The sequence below is a fragment of the Betta splendens genome, chromosome 3 (assembly GCF_900634795.4).
Source record: "Betta splendens chromosome 3, fBetSpl5.4, whole genome shotgun sequence".
In the NCBI taxonomy this organism is placed as follows: Eukaryota; Metazoa; Chordata; class Actinopteri; order Anabantiformes; family Osphronemidae; genus Betta; species Betta splendens.
The window spans coordinates 16,781,551-16,801,511 of record NC_040883.2 but is presented as its reverse complement, the minus strand read 5'-3'; the positions used below and the strand labels follow the sequence as shown (position 1 = coordinate 16,801,511).

Sequence of the window (19,961 nt, the reverse complement as noted above, 5' to 3'; positions counted from 1 at the left end):
TATTTTAATGCCGAAGTGGTAATAGTGACGCTATAATGGTGCCCTTCACCTAAAGTGTCACTGGAGAATAGGGAATAGGGAGATTTGACACTTGTTGTGGGAATGTGTGAAAAATACGCATTGTTTCCTTTAAAGCCCACACACAAATGTGGTCGTTACGGATTAGAAAATATCGGATTTCTCGCTGCCACGTCAAACGTGGGTGCATTGGGGAATTTTTCTAAACGGGGAAACAGCTGGCAGCCAGTTGACTGGAGAAGGGAGGTCGCAAAAGGAGGCTGTTCAAGCTATTTAAAAGCCTCAGCAGTTACACAAGATGCCTGGAAACCACTCCAGCCTCTCTTTATTTACTCAGAAGCATTTTTTCTACAACATTAGATGGAGGGGGGGGGGGGGGGGGGTTTGTAGCGCTGTCCCTCTACATCAAACTAAAAATTCACTTCAAAAGTGAAACCGTACGATTCTACAGAGCCTTTCTAGTTGGGTCTAAGTTTGCTCATTACTGCCACCAAACGTCAATCACCTGAACAGTGTAAATCAGGTGGACTCAAACAACAACAACAACAACACCTTCCCCACAGCACAACTAGTAGTCAGAAACACCACAGGGTACTAACACAGGCAATCACTAACACAGATTTTGGAATTTAAATCTTTAAATCTCACCTTTTGCACTTTTGATACTGAATGTACTTCAGGGACAAAAGCAAAAACGCTGGTGCATTTAGGGTACTGCAGTTAATGGACTGTCGCGTGTTACAGCTAGTGATTTTAAATATTTGTGGAAATCTCATCACAAGATCCTTTCTTGCATAGGAAGGAAGCACCAAGTAACAAACAAATCAAGTCTCTGACGAAGAGTAGGGTCTAATTTGCAAGTAAACAAACACAAAAGGGATGATGGCTATTTGTTAGTCAGAATCATTTAAATGCGGTCCAACGTCTGGGGACAGGGAGCTCAGGTCATCTTGCTCAACTTTGGTCTTGAAGGGTTTTGGTACATGGGAACTAATAGGTGAAACTTTTTTATTTTCTATATGTTAGTGACATGAAATTCAAGTCATGCAGCAATGACGATGAGGTGAACAAACAAATGTCCCTCTGTCGTATGATTTTCTGGACAGCAGTTGGTCAGGCCTGTTTTTTTTAGACAGATTTTGTATCCATCTGTTTCTAGCTCAGCCACAAAGCAGTAACACAGACACACAAATATGCAATAGCGCCGTCAGCATTGTAGACTATAGGTCAGGGCACTTTGGAGCCACAACAAGGTTATGTATTGTTGTCTGTCCCGTTTCTTTTTCATCCTGTGCCGTTTCATCGTCCTAATAAATTTTTAATTGTCTCTCTAAGCTCTTAAGGCAAGAGATGTGTGTCAGAACCAATAAAGAGCAGGGACCACCTGTGGCTGGGGTCTGTTTTTGGCTCGACTAAAGAAAGGGCAAAGGCAGAGATGGCTGAGAGGGGCGACAGCGAGGGCAGGGTTTGGGAGCACGGCCGTGCCCAAAGTTTGCATTGTCAAAGTAATCTGCAAAATGATACCGGACGACTGGGAATTCTTTCGCCTCGTTGTTGTACCTGCAAAATGCAGGCCTAGTGAGAGCCACACCTGAGTGAGCAGGCCGGTTACAGTTGTAAGAGATAGAGAATAGGCCTTCATAAAAACCACGATGAAAATAATGAGAGAAAAACCTGCTCTACAGTAAAACAACCTAAAACAGAGGGGACAAATTATGTCTGAGCACAACAATAACCTAAAAAAAGATACACACAAGGCAATTCTAGATCGACTTCAGTGTCCATGAAAAGCCCGGACTCTCAAAGGCAACAAAATCAAAGAAAAAAACTGTTTTAATGAGACCACTTCTGTAATTCATGGAATTCAACACGCTTCTAACTGTCTCAAATCAATATTTTTATTTTAAAGCCGTCTAATATCCAGTAAAGGGATATTTAGCCCGTGCCACCTTGTATGACTTCAATATTTTTTCCAAAGTTCTATACAGGTAAACATTTTTCCATTTAATGGCGTTTTTAACTGTTACATGTTACACCCACTTTACTGCTGTAGCAGATGCATGCATTCCTGGCACATGTCCCGTTTATGGTTGAATTGAATGCCGGCCGTCTATCGCTGCCCTCACAGGATCTTTCTATTTCCTAGAAAAGAGCAGAGGCTCCTCTGAAAGCTCTGAAGCACCACCTCAACTGCTGCCGGTCCCACACCTCACAGATGTGTCAGCTAGTTTATTCACCCATAATCACACCGCACCCCCAGTGATTCCTTCTGCCCTGCAGACCAAGCCTCAACAGAGACGGCGGGTCGGGGCTCTGCTGACGTTGCCGCCTATAAATACACACACCTACACAGTCCAGTCTCCTCCATAACTCACTATTGCACTCAAGTTGAGTGGTCCTGTCACTATAGCCTGTCCTCAAACAGAGAGGTGGCTCTGTAATATTCATCACAGGGTTTACTATGTTTGATCAAGTCGGTGTTACACAACCCAAAAGATTCTGCTCTTTTAAATTCCCATTAAATGCATTCAAGGCTTTAGAAATGTGTCAGTTTGTCAGATAAATAGTTAATATATACAGTGGGTACGGAAAGTATTCTAACCCACCTTAAATTTTTCAATCCTTGTTATATTGCAGCCATTTACTAAAATCATTAAGTTAATTTACACACACACACACACACACACACACACACACACACACACACACACACACACACACACACACACACACACACACACACACACACAGGGCAGGTGATGAGCAGTGCCTGGTTTTCGCCACAAACACCGCTTAGAATTAAGGCCAAAACCTTCTGTCCTGGTCTCATCAGATGAGAGACTCTAATTTCTCACCATCTTGGAGTCTGGGTGTGTTTCAGTTAAATCCATGAGGGCTTTCATGTGTCTTGCACTGAGGAGAGGCTACCGTCAGGCCACTCTGCCATAAAGCCCTGACTGGTGGAGGGCGGTATTACTGGTTGACTTCCTACAATTTTTCCCATCTCCTGACTGCATCTCTGGAGCTCAGCCCCAGAGATCTCTGGGTTCTTCTTTACCCCGCTCACCAAGACTTCTCCCCCACGATAGCTCAGTTTGGCTGGACGGCTAGCTTTAGGAAGGGTTCTGGTCGTCCCAAACATCTTCCATTTAAGGATTATTATTGTGCTCTTAGGAACCTTAAGTGCAGCAGCATTTTTTGTAACCTTCACCAGATCTGTGCCTTCAGGCATTTCCCCTGACCTCATGATTGTCATTTGCAAGTTACATAAAACCTCAAACCACTGTAGGACAACCCTAAAGCAACGAGCAGTGAAACTCAAGGCGCATTTGAAGCACTTTTGCTTAAATACTGTGAAGCTTTTTGTTTAGATTACCACCCAGTGAATAAGCTGTACATACACATTTTTAACAAATTACCGCATTTGATGTAAACTGTAATCTGCAGCACTGTGTGCCAAATACAAATAACAAATTCTTTTATGTTGTAATGGAGTAGATCTGCAGTGTTGTAATGGAAAAATTGTACTTTAATGCTTTTGGGTTCATTTCTGACTCTGCATAGTGACCATGCATTCTGTACTTGTTGATTAGACCCAGAACTGAGCATTCTCAGACAGACAATCTATCTCCCTCTCAAGGTGACCGATTGTTCATGGCCTGAGTCTGCCTTTTAACCCTGGGCTCTGGCTCCTTTCTGTCTGATGCCTCACCAGACCCAAGGCTGTAGCCTTGTTTATTCCCTGTGTAATATGAACATCTTCACCCACAGTGTGATAAGGAGATTCCACCAGGTCCAGGGAAAAAGGTTAAAAGGCAGAAGCAACTTGAGGATCGTGGGCTCTTTGCATTATACCTCCGTGGTGTGTGCACTGATCTCCCCAGCTGGTTTTCTTTTCTTTTTGATTTGCTTTCCCCATTACTTTTATTTTCTTTATTATTTCAATAAATCGCACAAAAAGGACAACTCTCTCTCATCTACTTCTTTATGGAAAATTTCCACCACAGAAATTGGCGTCTACGAACAGGATCCCGCTGCAGGTCGTCTGGACGGTGTGATCAGGGACGGCGGTCCTGAGGACTAGGGTCGCTCAGCCTCCAAACCTCTACAGCTGTTCTGAGTGGGAGGACTGCTCACCCGTCTGGATCGCCTCTGACGAGATCCAACGAACTCAAAATCCAACGAACACAAAATCCAACCTCTACTCGGCCCAGTGAGAGAGATTCCGTTTTGTTGCGACTTGTTGAAAAAAAAAAAAAAAAAAAAAAAAAAGAAACGGGTTTGAAATTGGTTTCAGTTATTCGGGGTTTACTTGGCTCTGATCATTTGGTTTAGGGAAAGTAAGGCAAATAACAATTAATTCTAAAACATCCCCAACTAGACTAAAACAAACAACGACAAAAGAAAAATATAACTAGGACTAGAGATAATAATATTTCTAAAACAACTATTTGGCTGAAAACATCCAAAAATATTATATATTTTTTTAATTTTAAATTTAATATTCGGGTAAAATTAATTAGGTCAAAGTCTGCCCTGGTGGCCGAGACGGTGGTTGCTAAGGGTTGGCTCGTGGGACCGAGCTTGTTTTGTCTGTACTGAGGATACAGACCAGTGTGCAGATCTGAGCGCAGTCCAAAGGGAGTGGACAAGAAATAAAAGACGGCTTCTGAAATATGGAGCGCGTTTGCAGGGGGAAGTGTTTTTGAGATACGAGGGACCCGGGTCTTAGAGGGGCCTGACGGTGAGGGACCACTTCCGAGAACCCTGTCGCTGATCTGAGCGGTTCCCTTTCTACGGAGACGTCCGTGGAAGAGAAATTTCGAAAAAAGGTTCCGGCCGGAACACAAAAAAGTCTAAGGCAGGAAACCGCCGGGACTCTGAAAGATGGGTTCGGGGCGATCTAAGTCTCCACCACCACCAGACTGCAGCATTACAAAATTAATGAGACGTAAATATGGTGATGAGTGCGTGTCATGTCTTCACGACTGGACAAAACATTATGGGTTTCAAGAAGGTGGATCACTCAGTGTGAAAGACATACGCACCTTAAAAGAAAAGTTAGATACAAAAGATGAGATTTGAAAAAGCAAAACTATCAAAACTAAAGCCCTAAAAGAAACAAAAGAGTGATGAGAGTAACAGAAACAAAGGACATAACAACTCTGGGGAAGAATTGTTTGCACACACACACACCACACACACACATCATGTCAAGAGCAAATGCTCCCATTCTTTCTGCTCTCTATTCTAATGCAGAACCGAGCGCGATGAGGGTAAATCCGGATCTGGACTCCTTTCCCACCATCAGCAGAAGAACCAAAGGAGAAGAAGCGCCAACCAACAACCAGAACAGGGTGGAAGCTCTGACACCACAGCAGCTGGAGGCCACAGACCACAGCATGGACGCCTCACTGACCCCACAACGTCTGCAGCCATCACGTTCTGGGCTCATCAGATGAACCAGCTACTACAAGCCCTGCACCAGCATGAAAAGACTGTCTGAAGCTTCAGAGGCTGTGAAACTGTCTTACAAGCGTGTGTCTGACAGACACCTGCTTATGACAATCAGCAAAGGAAAACAAGGACAGAGCAACAGCAGAGAAGACGTGCTCTGACACAGACACTGGTTGAAACAACAGGAGAGGCTTCAGACGTGATCGGCCCAAAAGAGCTGCATCTGAGGATCCAGGAAAGGTCTTCATCGAGGAACAACTGTCCCATTGAAAGGCTTCACCCGCTGGCGCTCACATCAGACTGATGGTTGGGGAAGGAGGAAGGTGATGGTTCCTTTTCACGTGACGTAAAAGACGGTACCGCAAACACACACACACATTCATACACGCAATGAAGAAACACGCTTACAGCTGATACACGCTCAAATTCATGTTCATGCTTATCTGCTCGCAATGAAGAATCGCTTTCTGCTCAAAAAAAATCCCACAGAGTGATTTTAAGATGATGACAAACAGCTAAATGACAACTGCTGCATGACTTTACAGTCTGATGGGTTTAAACTATTTCAATTTACAACAACTTCAGTAATAAAATCCTCCATGTTTCTAAAAATATTTGTGCACAATATAGATTTGTCTGGCCAGACTATAGAAAAACAAAACAGACTATAGAAAAACAAAACAGACTGTAGGAAAAAAAAAACAAAACCAGACTATAGGAAAACAAAAACAAAACCATAGGAAGACTGAAACTGACTGAAACAGACTATCAATGACTATTAAAGGGAAGACGACTATTAGAGAGAACAAATAATAATTACTGTACGTACCAGACAATAAAAGAAAAACTTACTGTGCCTCTGTCTTGCACGACATCAGACGGCAAGACACTCAAACATTCATTTTTGCTTTCAAACTTATGCCCAGTTAATCTATTAGGAAGAGATCTCATGTGTAGTTTAGGTATTTCACTGATTTCCACTCCGGAGGGAGTGCAGGTCACAACCACGGACAATGTGAATAATTATTCCTTCGTTTGTGTTAATTTCAGCTCAGAGCCGCTGCTCTACTCTTATCAGTGGCTGCTGAAGGGAGGGGCTGTAACTGAGGCCCTCATACAGGCTGCTCGACAGCTTGTTTCCTCACAGAATACGACCTTTAGAGACACATCTGACCTGTCTTGTACAGCACATGTGTCCACTGGTCCTGATGAGGAGTTTGAAAAATCATGGTTACGCACACATGCGGACAAACTGACCTCAACCTCTCTTTTTTGGGATGAACATAGGTCTGCGCTTGCGATTTCTCTCACTAACAAACAAGAGAGATTTGTTGATGCTTATTCTACAGATCCACATGTCCTTCTGTCAAAACATGACGGAGACAGATGGCAGGACTTGGGTCCTTTCGTGGACAGATGTCAACGGGAAGGAGACTGGCAAACGACTTCCGACCCGAATGTGATGTATTCACCTACTTTGCATGCTTACAAAAAACTTTTTCAGTCTATCTTTCATGCGCAGCGTACAGTGCACTTGGTACCTCAACATTCCACACACACTCCACACCACGTGTTTTTGTCAGAGGACGCTCTGACGCAGTATCCAGCCTTACAGGAAGTTCCGGCTTCCCTGTGGGCCACACACAAATATGATGTAGGTTTGATCAAAGGGTGTGACCCAGTGGTCATCACACCAAAATCTGACTACAGACCATGCAAACAGCAATACCCTTTAAAGAGAGAAGCAATTGAAGGAATAACACCGGTGTTAACTCTCTTTTGAAAGCAGGAGTCGTTGTCCCATGTGACAACTCTCCAGTGAGGACTCCACTCTTCCCAGTTAAGAAAATCAGAGACAAAGGACAGCCAACAGAATGGAGGTTTGTCCAGGATCTGCAAGCAGTAAATGCGGCGGTCCAACCACGCGCGCCTACGGTACCGAACCCCTACACCATTCTTTCTCAGGTTCCGCCCAAGGCTAAATTTTTTCAGTAATTGATTTGGCCAATGCTTTTTTCAGCGTGCCCATCCACAAAGACAGTCAATTCTGGTTTGCTTTTGAATTCAACGGAAAATCATACACCTTTACCAGACTGTGCCAGGGGTATTCAGAAAGCCCTACCATCTACAATATGGCACTGAAAGAAAGCCTGGATGATCTTGTCTTGTCCCCAGGCACCGCCCTGCTGCAGTACGTTGACGACTTGATGATCTGCACTGAGGATCAGGAAACTTGCAAAGCAGATACGATCAAGCTGCTGAAACACCTGCATGGTGCTGGACACAAAGCAAGTCTGTCTAAATTACAGTTTGTTCAGACTGAAGTTACCTTCTTAGGTCACATCATCACCGCTGAAGGGAAATCCATTTCACCTAAAAGAGCTGAAGCTATTCAGAACCTGCCTAAACCGTGCACATACAAACAGCTTATGTCCTTTTTAGGCATGTGCTCTTATTGCAGGAATTTCATTCCTAACTGCGCCGTCTTGGAGGCTCCGCTTAGAGCTCTGATGCAGACGTCTTCTGCATCCACCACCCGCCTCACGTGGACATCTGAGGCTGAACAGGCGTTCACCGACCTCAAACTGTCACGATCTGGGTTTTGTTTCTTGTTGTTGCCTTGTTTTATTTTGGTTCCTGGTTCCATTTTCGGTTTTATTTTGGTAGCACTCCCGGTTTCTGTTTCTGTTCCCGCTTTACTTCCTGTTTACCCGTTGTCACAGCTGTTTCCCTGTCAGTACCGGTTTTCATTACACACACCTGTTTAGTATCAGTCATCCAGTCACGTTGTATTTAACCACCACCTGTGTCCTCAGTTCCCCGCCAGATCGTTGTTTGTGTGTGACCGTTGTTCCCAGCTCGTTGATCCTGTCCGGCCGTGTTTTGTGTGTCCTACCGTAGTTTCGTTCGCTGACCTAGTCCCGCTGTATACCGTGTATCCTGTGTTGTTCGTTCACTCTGAGCCTGTCTCATCCCTGCCTGCCACGTCGTTCTGGATTATCTACCGTTGTGACCTGAGTTTTTTTTTTGGAATTAAATAACCCTTCATCGCATCTCCTTGCCTCACGTCTCGTCGCTGTGCATGTGGGTCCTCATCTGTGCGATTCGTGACAGAACGATCTGGCCAAACTTGGACCCAGCCAGCGCCAACCAGGTCTGTACGAGTTTTTGTCCCTTGTTTTTTCCCCGGTTTTTCCCTCTGTTCGTCGGCTCCGCGTCTAACCCCGTACCGGAGCGATGGAGTTTATTCCACCGGGCTTACCGGCGGACTTCCGCGGGGATCTCGAGAGGTTGGCCAGGGAATACGCGGAAGCGCCCAGCCTTACGGCCCAGCTCCGGACAGTCAATCTAGCCATCGAGATCCTGGAGGATGAATACTGGTGGCGTGAGTACCCCGGAGTGCAGGCGTTTTTCGATAGACTCCGGCTAATGCGGAGAAGCCTGACACGCGCACGGCGCGCACCAGCTGGCCGCGGCTCCGCCTCCGCTCTGGTCGCCGCTTCGGCGGTTCGCGTCTCCAGCTCAGCCTCCAACCCAGTCCTGCTCTGTTCAGTCCCAGTCCAGTCGTGCTCTGTTCAGTCTCCAGTCCAGTCGTGCTCTGTTCAGTCTCCAGTCCAGCCGAGCCCAGTTCAGTCTCCAGTCCAGCCGAGCCCAGTCCCGTCTCCAGTTCAGCCGAGCCCAGTTCCAGTTCAGCCGAGCCCAGTTCCAGTTCAGTCGAGCCCAGTCCCGGTCTCAGCCCAGTCGAGCCCAGTCCCGGTCTCAGCCCAGTCGAGCCCAGTCCCGGTCTCAGCCCAGTCGAGCCCAGTCCAGGTCTCAGCCCAGTTCAGGTTCCAGTCCAGCCCAGTCGAGCTCAGTTCAGGTTCCAGTCCAGCCCAGTCGAGCCCAGTTCAGTCGAGCCCAGTTCAGTCGAGCCCAGTTCAGTCGAGCCCAGTTCCGGCTCCAGTTCAGTCGAGCCCTGTTCCGGCCCCAGTTCAGTCGAGTCCTGTTCCGGCCCCAGTTCAGTCGAGTCCTGTTCCGGCCCCAGTTCAGTCGAGTCCTGTTCCGGCCCCAGTTCAGTCGAGTCCTGTTCCGGCCCCAGTTCAGTCGAGTCCTGTTCCGGCCCCAGTTCAGTCGAGTCCTGTTCCGGCCCCAGTTCAGTCGAGTCCTGTTCCGGCCCCAGTTCAGTCGAGTCCTGTTCCGGCCCCAGTACAGTCGAGTCCTGTTCCGGCCCCAGTACAGTCGAGTCCTGTTCCTGTCCAGGTTCCAGTACAGTCCAGTCACGTTCCTGTCCAGGTTCCAGTTCAGTCCAGTCACGTTCCTGTCCAGGTTCCAGTTCAGTCCAGTCACGCGCAGGTCGTGTCCCAACCAGGGGGCACCACCTGTCGTACAGGTGCTATGCACTCCCGATCAGGCCCGACGTCTGCTCCGTCGAGCTTGGCAGCGGCAAGTAGCCATGCCAGCTCCAGAGTAGATGCCGTTCCAGTTCCTGTCGGCCATGTCGCGGCCGTTCCTGTCGGCCATGTTGAGGCCGTTCTAGTTCCTGTTCCTGTCCCTGTCGGCCAAGTAGACGCCGTTCCTGTCCCTGTCGGCCATGTTGCGGCCGTTCCTGTCGGCCATGTTGCGGCCGTTCTAGTCCCGGTTCCTGTCCCTGTCGGCCAAGTAGATGCCGTTCCTGTCCCTGTCGGCCAAGTAGATGCCGTTCCTGTCCCTGTCGGCCAAGTAGATGCCGTTCCTGTCCCTGTCGGCCAAGTAGATGCCGTTCCTGTCCCTGTCGGCCAAGTAGATGCCGTTCCTGTCCCTGTCAGTCTTGGGGTGGCAGTCCCGGCGCACCTCCAGGAGGAGGTCGCGCCAGCTGCAGACCCCGCGCACCTCCAGGAGGAGGTCGCGCCAGCTGCAGACCCCGCGCACCTCCAGGAGGAGGTCGCGCCAGCTGCAAACCCCGCGCACCTCCAGGAGGAGGTCGCGCCAGCTGCAGACCCCGCGCACCCCCAGGAGGGGGTCGCGCGGCAGTCCCGGCGGACCCCCAGGAGGGGGTCGAGCCCGCCGCAGTCCCGGCGGACCCCCAGGAGGGTGGTCGAGCCGGCAGTCCGGCGGACCCCAGGAGGGGGGGTCGCGCCCGCCGCTGTCCCGGCGGACCCCCAGGAGGGGGTCGCGCCCGTCGCAGTCCCGGCGGACCCCCAGGAGGGGGTCGCGCCCGTCGCAGTCCCGGCGGACCCCCAGGAGGGGGTCGCGCCCGTCGCAGCCCCGGCGGACCTCCAGGAGGGGGTCGCCCGTCGCAGTCCCGGCGGACCCCCAGGAGGGGGTCGCGCCCGTCGCAGTCCCGGCGGACCCCCAGGAGGGGGTCGCGCCCGTCGCAGTCCCGGCGGACCTCCAGGAGGGGGTCGCGCCCGTCGCAGCTCCCGCTGCACCTGCATCGGTTCCTGGCGGCTCGGCTTCGGCCGCACCTGCATCGGTTCCTGGCGGCTCGGCTCCGGCCGCACCTGCATCGGTTCCTGGGGGCTCGGCTTCGGCCGCACCTGCGTCGGTTCCTGGCGGCTCGGCTTCGGCCGCACCTGCGTCGGTTCCTGGCGGCTCGGCTCCGGCCGCACCTGCGTCGGTTCCTGGCGGCTCGGCTCCGGCCGCACCTGCATCGGTTCCTGGCGGCTCGGCTCCGGCCGCACCTGCATCGGTTCCTGGCGGCCCGGCTCCGGCCGCATCTGTACCTGCGTCTCGTCGCAGAGGTCCAAGGAGGACGTCTCCACGTCTGTCTTCGTCTCTGGTTCCTGTCTCGTCTCGGTCTCGGCTGCCGGACTGGTGGCCTCGCCCTCGGCGCTTCCGGCCGTTTGGATGGCGCTGCCTCCTGCGGCGACGTCCGCCTCGACCCCTCGGTCTCCAGGATCAGCGTCCGCCTGGAGGACATCGCCGTTCGGGGGGGTCCCCGTGGACGCTGGCCCAGCCCAAGGGCACTGGGGGTGCCCCCCTGCCTCAGTGGCGGTTGAGCAGGATCTCGCCGCGTCCCCACCCTCCGTGAGGGACTCCCTGGACTCTGTGTTTTACCTGGTCGTGGACTTTGTTTTTGTCTTGTGAACTTTCATGTTGGTTTTTCTTGATTATGGGACTCGTTCTGGTTTTGTTTTTCGGGTGGGTCCTCTGGTCTGTCGTGTACGGGCGTGCGTTTTTGCTTTGATGGGGGTTCCCGTTTTTGCCCTCCCCCAGTCCGCCCTCCGCCCGCCCTGTCAGTGTTCCGTGCGGGTTGTTTTTGGTTCTTGCCCTCCGCCGGTCCTCCTCCGCCCGCCCTGCTCGGTTTTTTTTCTTTGGTCGTCTGGAATCCGCCCTTGGGAGGGGGGTACTGTCACGATCTGGGTTTGTTTCTTGTTGTTGCCTTGTTTATTTTGGTTCCTGGTTCCATTTTCGGTTTTATTTTGGTAGCACTCCCGGTTTCTGTTTCTGTTCCCGCTTTACTTCCTGTTTACCCGTTGTCACAGCTGTTTCCCTGTCAGTACCGGTTTTCATTACACACACCTGTTTAGTATCAGTCATCCAGTCACGTTGTATTTAACCACCACCTGTGTCCTCAGTTCCCCGCCAGATCGTTGTTTGTGTGTGACCGTTGTTCCCAGCTCGTTGATCCTGTCCGGCCGTGTTTTGTGTGTCCTACCGTAGTTTCGTTCGCTGACCTAGTCCCGCTGTATACCGTGTATCCTGTGTTGTTCGTTCACTCTGAGCCTGTCTCATCCCTGCCTGCCACGTCGTTCTGGATTATCTACCGTTGTGACCTGAGTTTTTTTTTTGGAATTAAATAACCCTTCATCGCATCTCCTTGCCTCACGTCTCGTCGCTGTGCATGTGGGTCCTCATCTGTGCGATTCGTGACACAAACTAGCTCTTCAGTCGGCTCCTACTTTGGGTCTGCCTGACCCTACGCGACCTTTCACCCAAACAGTGGATGAGAAATCAGGTTGTATGACCTCTGTCCTTCTACAGGATCACGGAGGGCGTCCACGCCCTGTAGCCTATTTCTCTGCTAAGCTTGACCCAGTCGCTGCGGGGCTCCCACGATGCCTCCGAGCAGTGGCTGCGGCAGAGAAAGCCGTGCTGGCATCACGTGACATTGTTGGCTATTCTGATGTCACCCTGCTGGTTCCTCATGCCGTGTCTTTGATCCTTTTGGAACAAAAAACATCGCATCTTTCTACAGCCCGATGGCTTAGATACAACACCATCCTACTGGAAATGCCAAACATCACTGTCAAAAGGTGCAATGTGCTTAACCCAGCCACTTTGTTTCCAGGCCCTGACGATGGCGAGCCTCACAACTGTGTTTCGGTCTTGAACCAGGTCTGCACTCCGCGCCCAGATCTGTCGGAGGTGCCAATTCCTAACTGTGACCTCGTTCTCTTTGTTGATGGCTCCGCCTCTAGAGACCCTGCTTCGGGCCACTGTCAGGTTGGATATGCAGTCTGCACCTCTCATACTGTTTTACAGTCTGGCCCTTTGCCAGGACATTACTCTGCTCAGGCTGCGGAGTTGATTGCACTGACCGAAGCCTGTAAATTGGCTGAAGGGAAGTCTGTTACTATCTATACAGACTCCAGATACGCTTTTGGCGTCACACATGACTTTGGTGCTCTGTGGAAACACAGAAAGTTTTTGAAATCTGATGGCAAACCTATCTTGCATCATGATAAGGTTGCTGATCTGCTCGACGCAATTCTGTTACCAGCTGCAATTGCTGTATGTAAGTGCCCTGCACACACTGGGGGCACTGATCCATCTCTGCTGGAAACGCACGCGCTGATGCTGCTGCGAAGGCAGCTGCCCGACTTCCCCTTCCCTTTGCTCCCTGCCTCTTATCCTCCACCTCTACCCGACCTCCCTCTCCTCCCTCTGCTCTCCCGGATCTTCAGACGTTCTCTACCCCACAGGAACGCAAGCTCTGGCTGACGAATGGCGCCACCAGTAGCCATGGCGTTTGGTATGGGCCCGACGGCAAACCTTGCCTACCTAAACACTTTTTCCCTCATTTCGCGAAGTTGACACATGGACTAGACCATGTATCAAAGGGGGGAATGTTAGATGCTCTTACAAAACATTGGTACACTAAGGGATTTTCAATCTAATGCACAAAAATACTGTGAAGCATGTATGACATGCGCCCAACACAACCCAGGTAAGACGACTGCCAAACCACTGGCAGCTCATCCACCACCGGAACAGGCGTTTGACCATTTAATGCTGGACTTCATCGAACTAACGCCAGCAGAAGGTGAAAGCGGCTCTGCCCAAACAGGCGACAGAAGCACTGCACATCATTCAACCAGGAGACTGGGTGATCATTAAGGAGCTTTCGCAGGAAGCACTGGAACTCAAAGCGGTGGCAAGGTCCCTTCCAAGTCCTTCTGACGACCAACACGGCTGTGAAGATCGCAGAAAGAGTGACTTGGATCCACTCCAGCCACTGCAAGAAGGTCCCGGATCCGACAGACGACCCTCCATCTCCATCTACACCACACGAGAAAACCACCACTGTCGAAAAGAATTGAGAAGGACGACCCTCGCTGTGCTCACACACGCACTGAGGCGAGGCTGCGTTGACCGTTCAGCTGAAGGTGCGAGCCAAGCGCCGCCTGAAGCTGCGCCGGTGAATCACACTATCAGACCATACATCTACACACACGTTCCTGAGAAAACACACACACGAGCAGCCTTGAGTTGCCGACGCTGGACGACGTGTAGACTCTTCACATCACGGGAGTGACAGTGACTCAGACGACATTGGAAGGAAACCTGGAGGTGATAACGAATCCCAGGTGTCTCTGTGATCAGCTGATCACAACCTGAAGAACCCCAACGAACTGTCATGGTGTCAACAAACAGGTTGGAAACAATCTAACGCTACTGTTCAACAGGAAGAAGAAGACATTGATTGTGACCCTGTTGTTTTTGATATGTTACTCTAATATTTGCTCTAAATTATGTGATTGATTTACATGTATACCTCTCTGTGATTTTCATCCGATATTCTTAAACAAAGCATTTTATGCTCCCACTTGATTCACACTTTCACACAAATTTTTATCTTCCACTGACACAAAATGACATTCACCAGACGAAACACGATAAAAATGATTGTCATATCAACCATTGCGGTGACATGTGTGACCTTCCCGTACTTCTGGAGAACTCGCACATTTGTTCACTATAGATCCAAACGCGACATTAAGGACCCTAAAGCCTGGCAGCTTGCCCAAAACTACGTAAATCAGAACCCCACAGGGAACTTATGGTTAGCGTACCTCAAGTACACTTCTAAAACCCTCACAAACAATTCATGTGTAGCATGTGCTGTCGCCAGACCCGATCTCATGGCTGTGCCCACTCCCTTTAACAGCAGTGAATGTTACAACGAGCGACAACTGCACAATAAAGACACCGGGTGTAGATACACTGCGGACCCCAGCATTCCAAGATGTGATCCGTTCCTTGCAAAATGCGCGCCTTGCACAATCTGGGCAAGGGTATGGAGATGTACAGTCCCGTTCACACATAAGAAAGTTAAGGTGGCCGAACATCAAGGTAACGAAAAAGGAGCCCGCGGCTCCCTTGTATTACACGGTGTGTACCACGTGTCAGTTTGAATGCTTCACCTCCAGCCTCGACGGAGGAATAGATGTAGGCCCACTTTCCCAATTGTCACCTGACGTGGGACGTCTCCCAACGCACACGGGACTTAACCCTGAAGACCATGTGATCCGGTTTGCGATTCCAACTCACACCGATGCCTGCCCCTTTACCCTCATATACATATAGGATCAATAATGTCTCACACATTGCCCCATCCTCCACCGACTTAGTCCAGCAAAGGAAAGCCCTTGTCCGACATGTGGTGGCTCTGTGGGGATCACCCCAGGGCCACCTTACCAACCAATTGGACCGGCACCTGTACTCAGGTAGTGTTCCTCACAGGGGGAATACACCTTTTGCCCTCAGCTCCACAGAAACACTCACGCACCCAGACGCAGGGCTCCAGGAGGTTCCTTGGATCCTGACCTTTACATAGATGCAATAGGCGTACCACGAGGAGTGCCGGAGGAGTTTAAGGCTCGCAACGAGCATGCGGCGGGGTGGACGAGTGCTATACCCTTTATGGGCCCCATAATAGAGGTTAACAAGAATTCGGCCCTGGATCAACTACCTTTATTACAATCAACAGCGTTTCATCAACAAAACTGCAGGTGGTATGAGAGGCATGTCCGGGCAGCTGGCTCCTACGTCTCAGATGACTTGGCAGAATAGAATGGCCCTGGACATGTTGCTAGCGGAGAAAGGAGGTGTCTGCGTTATGTTTGGAGAAGCGTGCTGTACTTTTATCCCCAACAACACTGATTCTAATGGCACTGTGACAAAGGCTATCGAGGGCCTTGAGAGTCTTAGAGACGAATGGGCTAGAAACTCCGGCGTAGATCCGTCCCCTTGGCGCTGGCTAGACCAAACTTTTGGAAAATGGAAATCAGTTTTTATGTCGGCAATAGTCTCGCTTATCATCTTCATGGCCGTGATCATGTTGCCTTGGTTGTTGTGTTATTCCTCTGATCAGGGGTCTCATCATGCGCGCGATATCAGCGGCGCTTTCGTACCAAATGACACAATGCACTACATTCAGGAATCCAGATACCGATTCACTCATTGGTTCTGATGCTGACTCTGTAGAGGATGATGTTGACAACGAGGACCACAAAGATGACTCCGATGATGATGGTAGTGACACGGAGACTGACGCCACAATAGTTTAAATCATCATATAACCCTCTTCCCATTTTTGCTTGACTGAACGTGATCTGATTGATTGTAGGCTTATGTCCCTGTCTTTCCAAAGCTCATACACAAGGGTTATTCTAGTATAACTACCCACAAAAAACAGCTCACAATCTTTTATCCCTACGCCATTTACATTTTTATAAGCAATACATTTAATTCATTTTTTAAAGAATGCTTTATTACTATAGAATGAATGCCACGATTGACAATTTTTACTGTTTTAATGTTTGATTAATGTGTAATCAAAAGGGGGGAAATGTAATGGAAAAATTGTACTTTAATGCTTTTGGGTTCATTTCTGACTCTGCATAGTGACCATGCATTCTGTACTTGTTGATTAGACCCAGAACTGAGCATTCTCAGACAGACAATCTATCTCCCTCTCAAGGTGACCGATTGTTCATGGCCTGAGTCTGCCTTTTAACCCTGGGCTCTGGCTCCTTTCTGTCTGATGCCTCACCAGACCCAAGGCTGTAGCCTTGTTTATTCCCTGTGTAATATGAACATCTTCACCCACAGTGTGATAAGGAGATTCCACCAGGTCCAGGGAAAAAGGTTAAAAGGCAGAAGCAACTTGAGGATCGTGGGCTCTTTGCATTATACCTCCGTGGTGTGTGCACTGATCTCCCCAGCTGGTTTTCTTTTCTTTTTGATTTGCTTTCCCCATTACTTTTATTTTCTTTATTATTTCAATAAATCGCACAAAAAGGACAACTCTCTCTCATCTACTTCTTTATGGAAAATTTCCACCACAAGTGTTTCTTAAGGTCAAACTCAAAAACACCAGAAGAACTAGAAGAACGTGTGTTTGCTCACAGTGAAAGCATCCACACTGCTTCTTCAACAAGCCTATGTTCATTTGCTCTGAAATGAAATTACTTTTCATTCTGTGTTTTTTATTTGTATCTTTTACTGACTTTTAAACAGGCAAGATCATTCCTTTCACTCACCTTAAAACACCCTTGACAAATTTCATTTCAGTTCATTTCATAACCAAACAGTAACATTATTAAAGTAACAAACAGTAAGTTAACAAATGTTAAACAGTCTGATTTTCAAAAACGAGACCCTATGATGCTTCTCTCCCTGCCCGTGTTTTTTACAGACACACACTCTGCCATCAGCAGTAATCGGTTCAGAGTGATGTGTCCTTTATGGCTATGTGTGCTCTGTGTGTCTTCATCACACCTGTGACTTCCTGTAGCCAGAGGCTTCACCAGCTTTCATGACAGCCCTCTACAAAAAAAAAGAAACCAAAACACTTGTCTTTAGCGCAGTGTGACTGAAGTATGCACATATGAGGCAGATAGTATCAGTCTCAAAATGTGTGAAGGCTTCCTTACTATTAGTGATACAAAATAATATTTTTATATTAATCTTGACCATATAGAACTATATAGAATATCATTAGTTAAAAACCAACAACTGCACAAGACATTTAAACAGTGCAGAGAAGTACAGGCAGCAAGATGTGCAAGTGTTCGGCTCTAGCAAATAGAGCATCATTTAAAATGCCGACAGACGCTACAGTATGGTGAAGCAAAGTTTTGCTCTAATGCAGCATGTAGGTGAAATTTGTTCATAATTTATAGTGTTTTAAGTTTTTACTTCCAAGTAACTGATGGATGTAATAAGCAGCAATGACAAAAGTGTAAATGGTCCAAACTTATAAAGCACATTAAACACCTTTCCATGATCCTAAGCGCTTTACACTACTTCTCATTCACTCATTCACTCTCACACTCACACACTGATGCCAGTGTGTAGAAGCAGGAAAAACCTGTGTGGAAACTACGAACATGCTTTTATTTTTTATACTAATAAATGCAAATGTGTTTTTTGCTATGGTTAATTTTACTGTTTGTTTTATATTCAGGCCTAATTGTTTTTTTCCTAAATCACTAACATCACACCAGACAAAAATATCTTTTGTACCAGAGGGTGAATGTGAAAATGAGAATTTGACCAGCATTTGAAATCCTACTGCTACATTCCACTGTTTACAGAGCTGACAAATTGTTACATTCAACTTGATATTTAGTGTTGTTAGCAAACAAAACCACCCAAAGAGAAGAAATGGTAATGCTGCTATTTTAAAAATAAGGCATCATCATTCTGACATCATTATAAACTAAACAGGTAAGTTTCATGTATTAATGTTATAACATCTGGTAGTCTTTCTTTGCAGATGAAGCAGATTGGTGTAGTTTAGTTAGTTCTCTTTCTTCATCAATTCTTTATTATCTTGGTTTTGGTTACAAGCAGAAAGTTTTAGCGAGACCATTTATTTCTGCTTCACTAGAAGTATGCGTTATACATGGACAGCTCTGTGTAGATATAACTAACCAAACCCTGTGTAGGATAGAAGAACAGTGAACAGTTGGTTTAACATGACAAAACAAACAGCCACCTTCCTTTTATCAAAGCATGTCATGGACAGATGAACTGCAGAACTAAGTAGTATTCAGTGTTAAGGTCTGACCTTTCTGGAAGCCAGGCCTCTCTTCGCCATGACACCACATATGGGATAAGTCTGTCTCAACTTGGCCTCGGGAGAGAGAATCAGGCGCTTGGCAGTTCACAGCTGATCCTCTTAATACTGCTGCCTTCACAGGCTATGTCTAATAACTGCTGCGGTCTATTCTGGGATTAGCAGGAGGTGTTGTGAGAGGCTAGAAAAGGCATCTCAAAGCGTCGGTGAGTGACGGAAAAACCAAAAATAACAGTAAAAGCAGGAGTGACGCCACACGGACCACTCAAGAGGAGAGAGGGGGAAGTTTAGTGATGGGGGAAGACTCCAGGGCCTTTGTGTACTGCTACAGAAACACGGTTCTCTTTATGAATGGAAACGCTGAGTACAATGTTCAAAGATAGGATCTTTCTCTAATAATAAAAAACTACTGAATCTCATCCTATAACATAGCCTTGAGTTTGACAAAATGTAAAGACGGAGCTCAGTCATTTAAATTCAAAGCAAGTATATTTTCCAGCGCTTCTCCCACAGAACATAATACATTACACAGGCTTCTCAGATCAGTAAAAACTAGAAGATAACCTTGAATGTGATCTTTCAATATATAGTCTAACTAAAGAGAAATTACCTCTTTCATTTTTAATGAAAATCACCTTTTTCATAGATTATTATGAAGCAAACATCTGAACGAATTACACGATGAAATTTAACAAACATAAGTTCCATCTATACAGCTCAATTTCAGATTATTAAATATATGTATTTGTATAGGTATTTTATACACAAAAGGTTTTTTGTATACATTTGCAGAAATGTAGTTGCAGAAAAGGTTTAAAATATGTACTTGTGCTGTTACACAGTAACAAACAGTCAACACCTGAAGTAAAGACTCAGCTTTCTGTGGCTCAAACCTTAAGGCATTTCCAACCCTGGAAATCCCATTGAATAGATGGCCGAATAAGCACAATAGACAGTTAATTGATCATGATGTGCAATTAAAGAAGGCAAGAGTGGCTGCGTTAACATTTACCATCTCCTTATGCAGGCTGTGCTCATGAGTCCACTCTGTGGTCTGCTCCAACGGCCTCAGATATGCTGCTGAAGCCTTCTTCTCTGTGGAAATAGGTCATCAAAAGGCTTGGATGAAAATCGGGGGAAGGTGAAGTTTTTACATCAAGCGAGAGAGATGGACACAGAAGACAACATTGAGTGTTTTTTTAAGTGTAATCAATACACT

At 47.8% G+C, this 19,961-nt stretch overlaps 1 protein-coding gene across 3 annotated transcripts in view; it reads right to left on the bottom strand.

The window, feature by feature from the left end:
* Positions 1-19,961, bottom strand: part of dhodh (dihydroorotate dehydrogenase) — a 52,268-nt gene that overhangs the window by 28,449 nt on the left and 3,858 nt on the right. Inside the window, exons 9-10 of one of the 3 annotated variants that reach the window (XM_029144996.3) lie at positions 19,755-19,837; positions 17,012-17,487 (exon numbers count right to left, since the gene is read on the bottom strand). In XM_029144996.3, coding sequence (XP_029000829.1) covers positions 19,777-19,837 — 61 coding nt within the window. In that variant the 3' untranslated portion in view covers positions 17,012-17,487; positions 19,755-19,776. Of the gene's footprint in view, positions 1-17,011; positions 17,488-19,212; positions 19,838-19,961 lie in introns of those variants that run through there. The other 2 variants (XM_041070077.1, XM_029144994.3) reach the window with 2 other exon arrangements.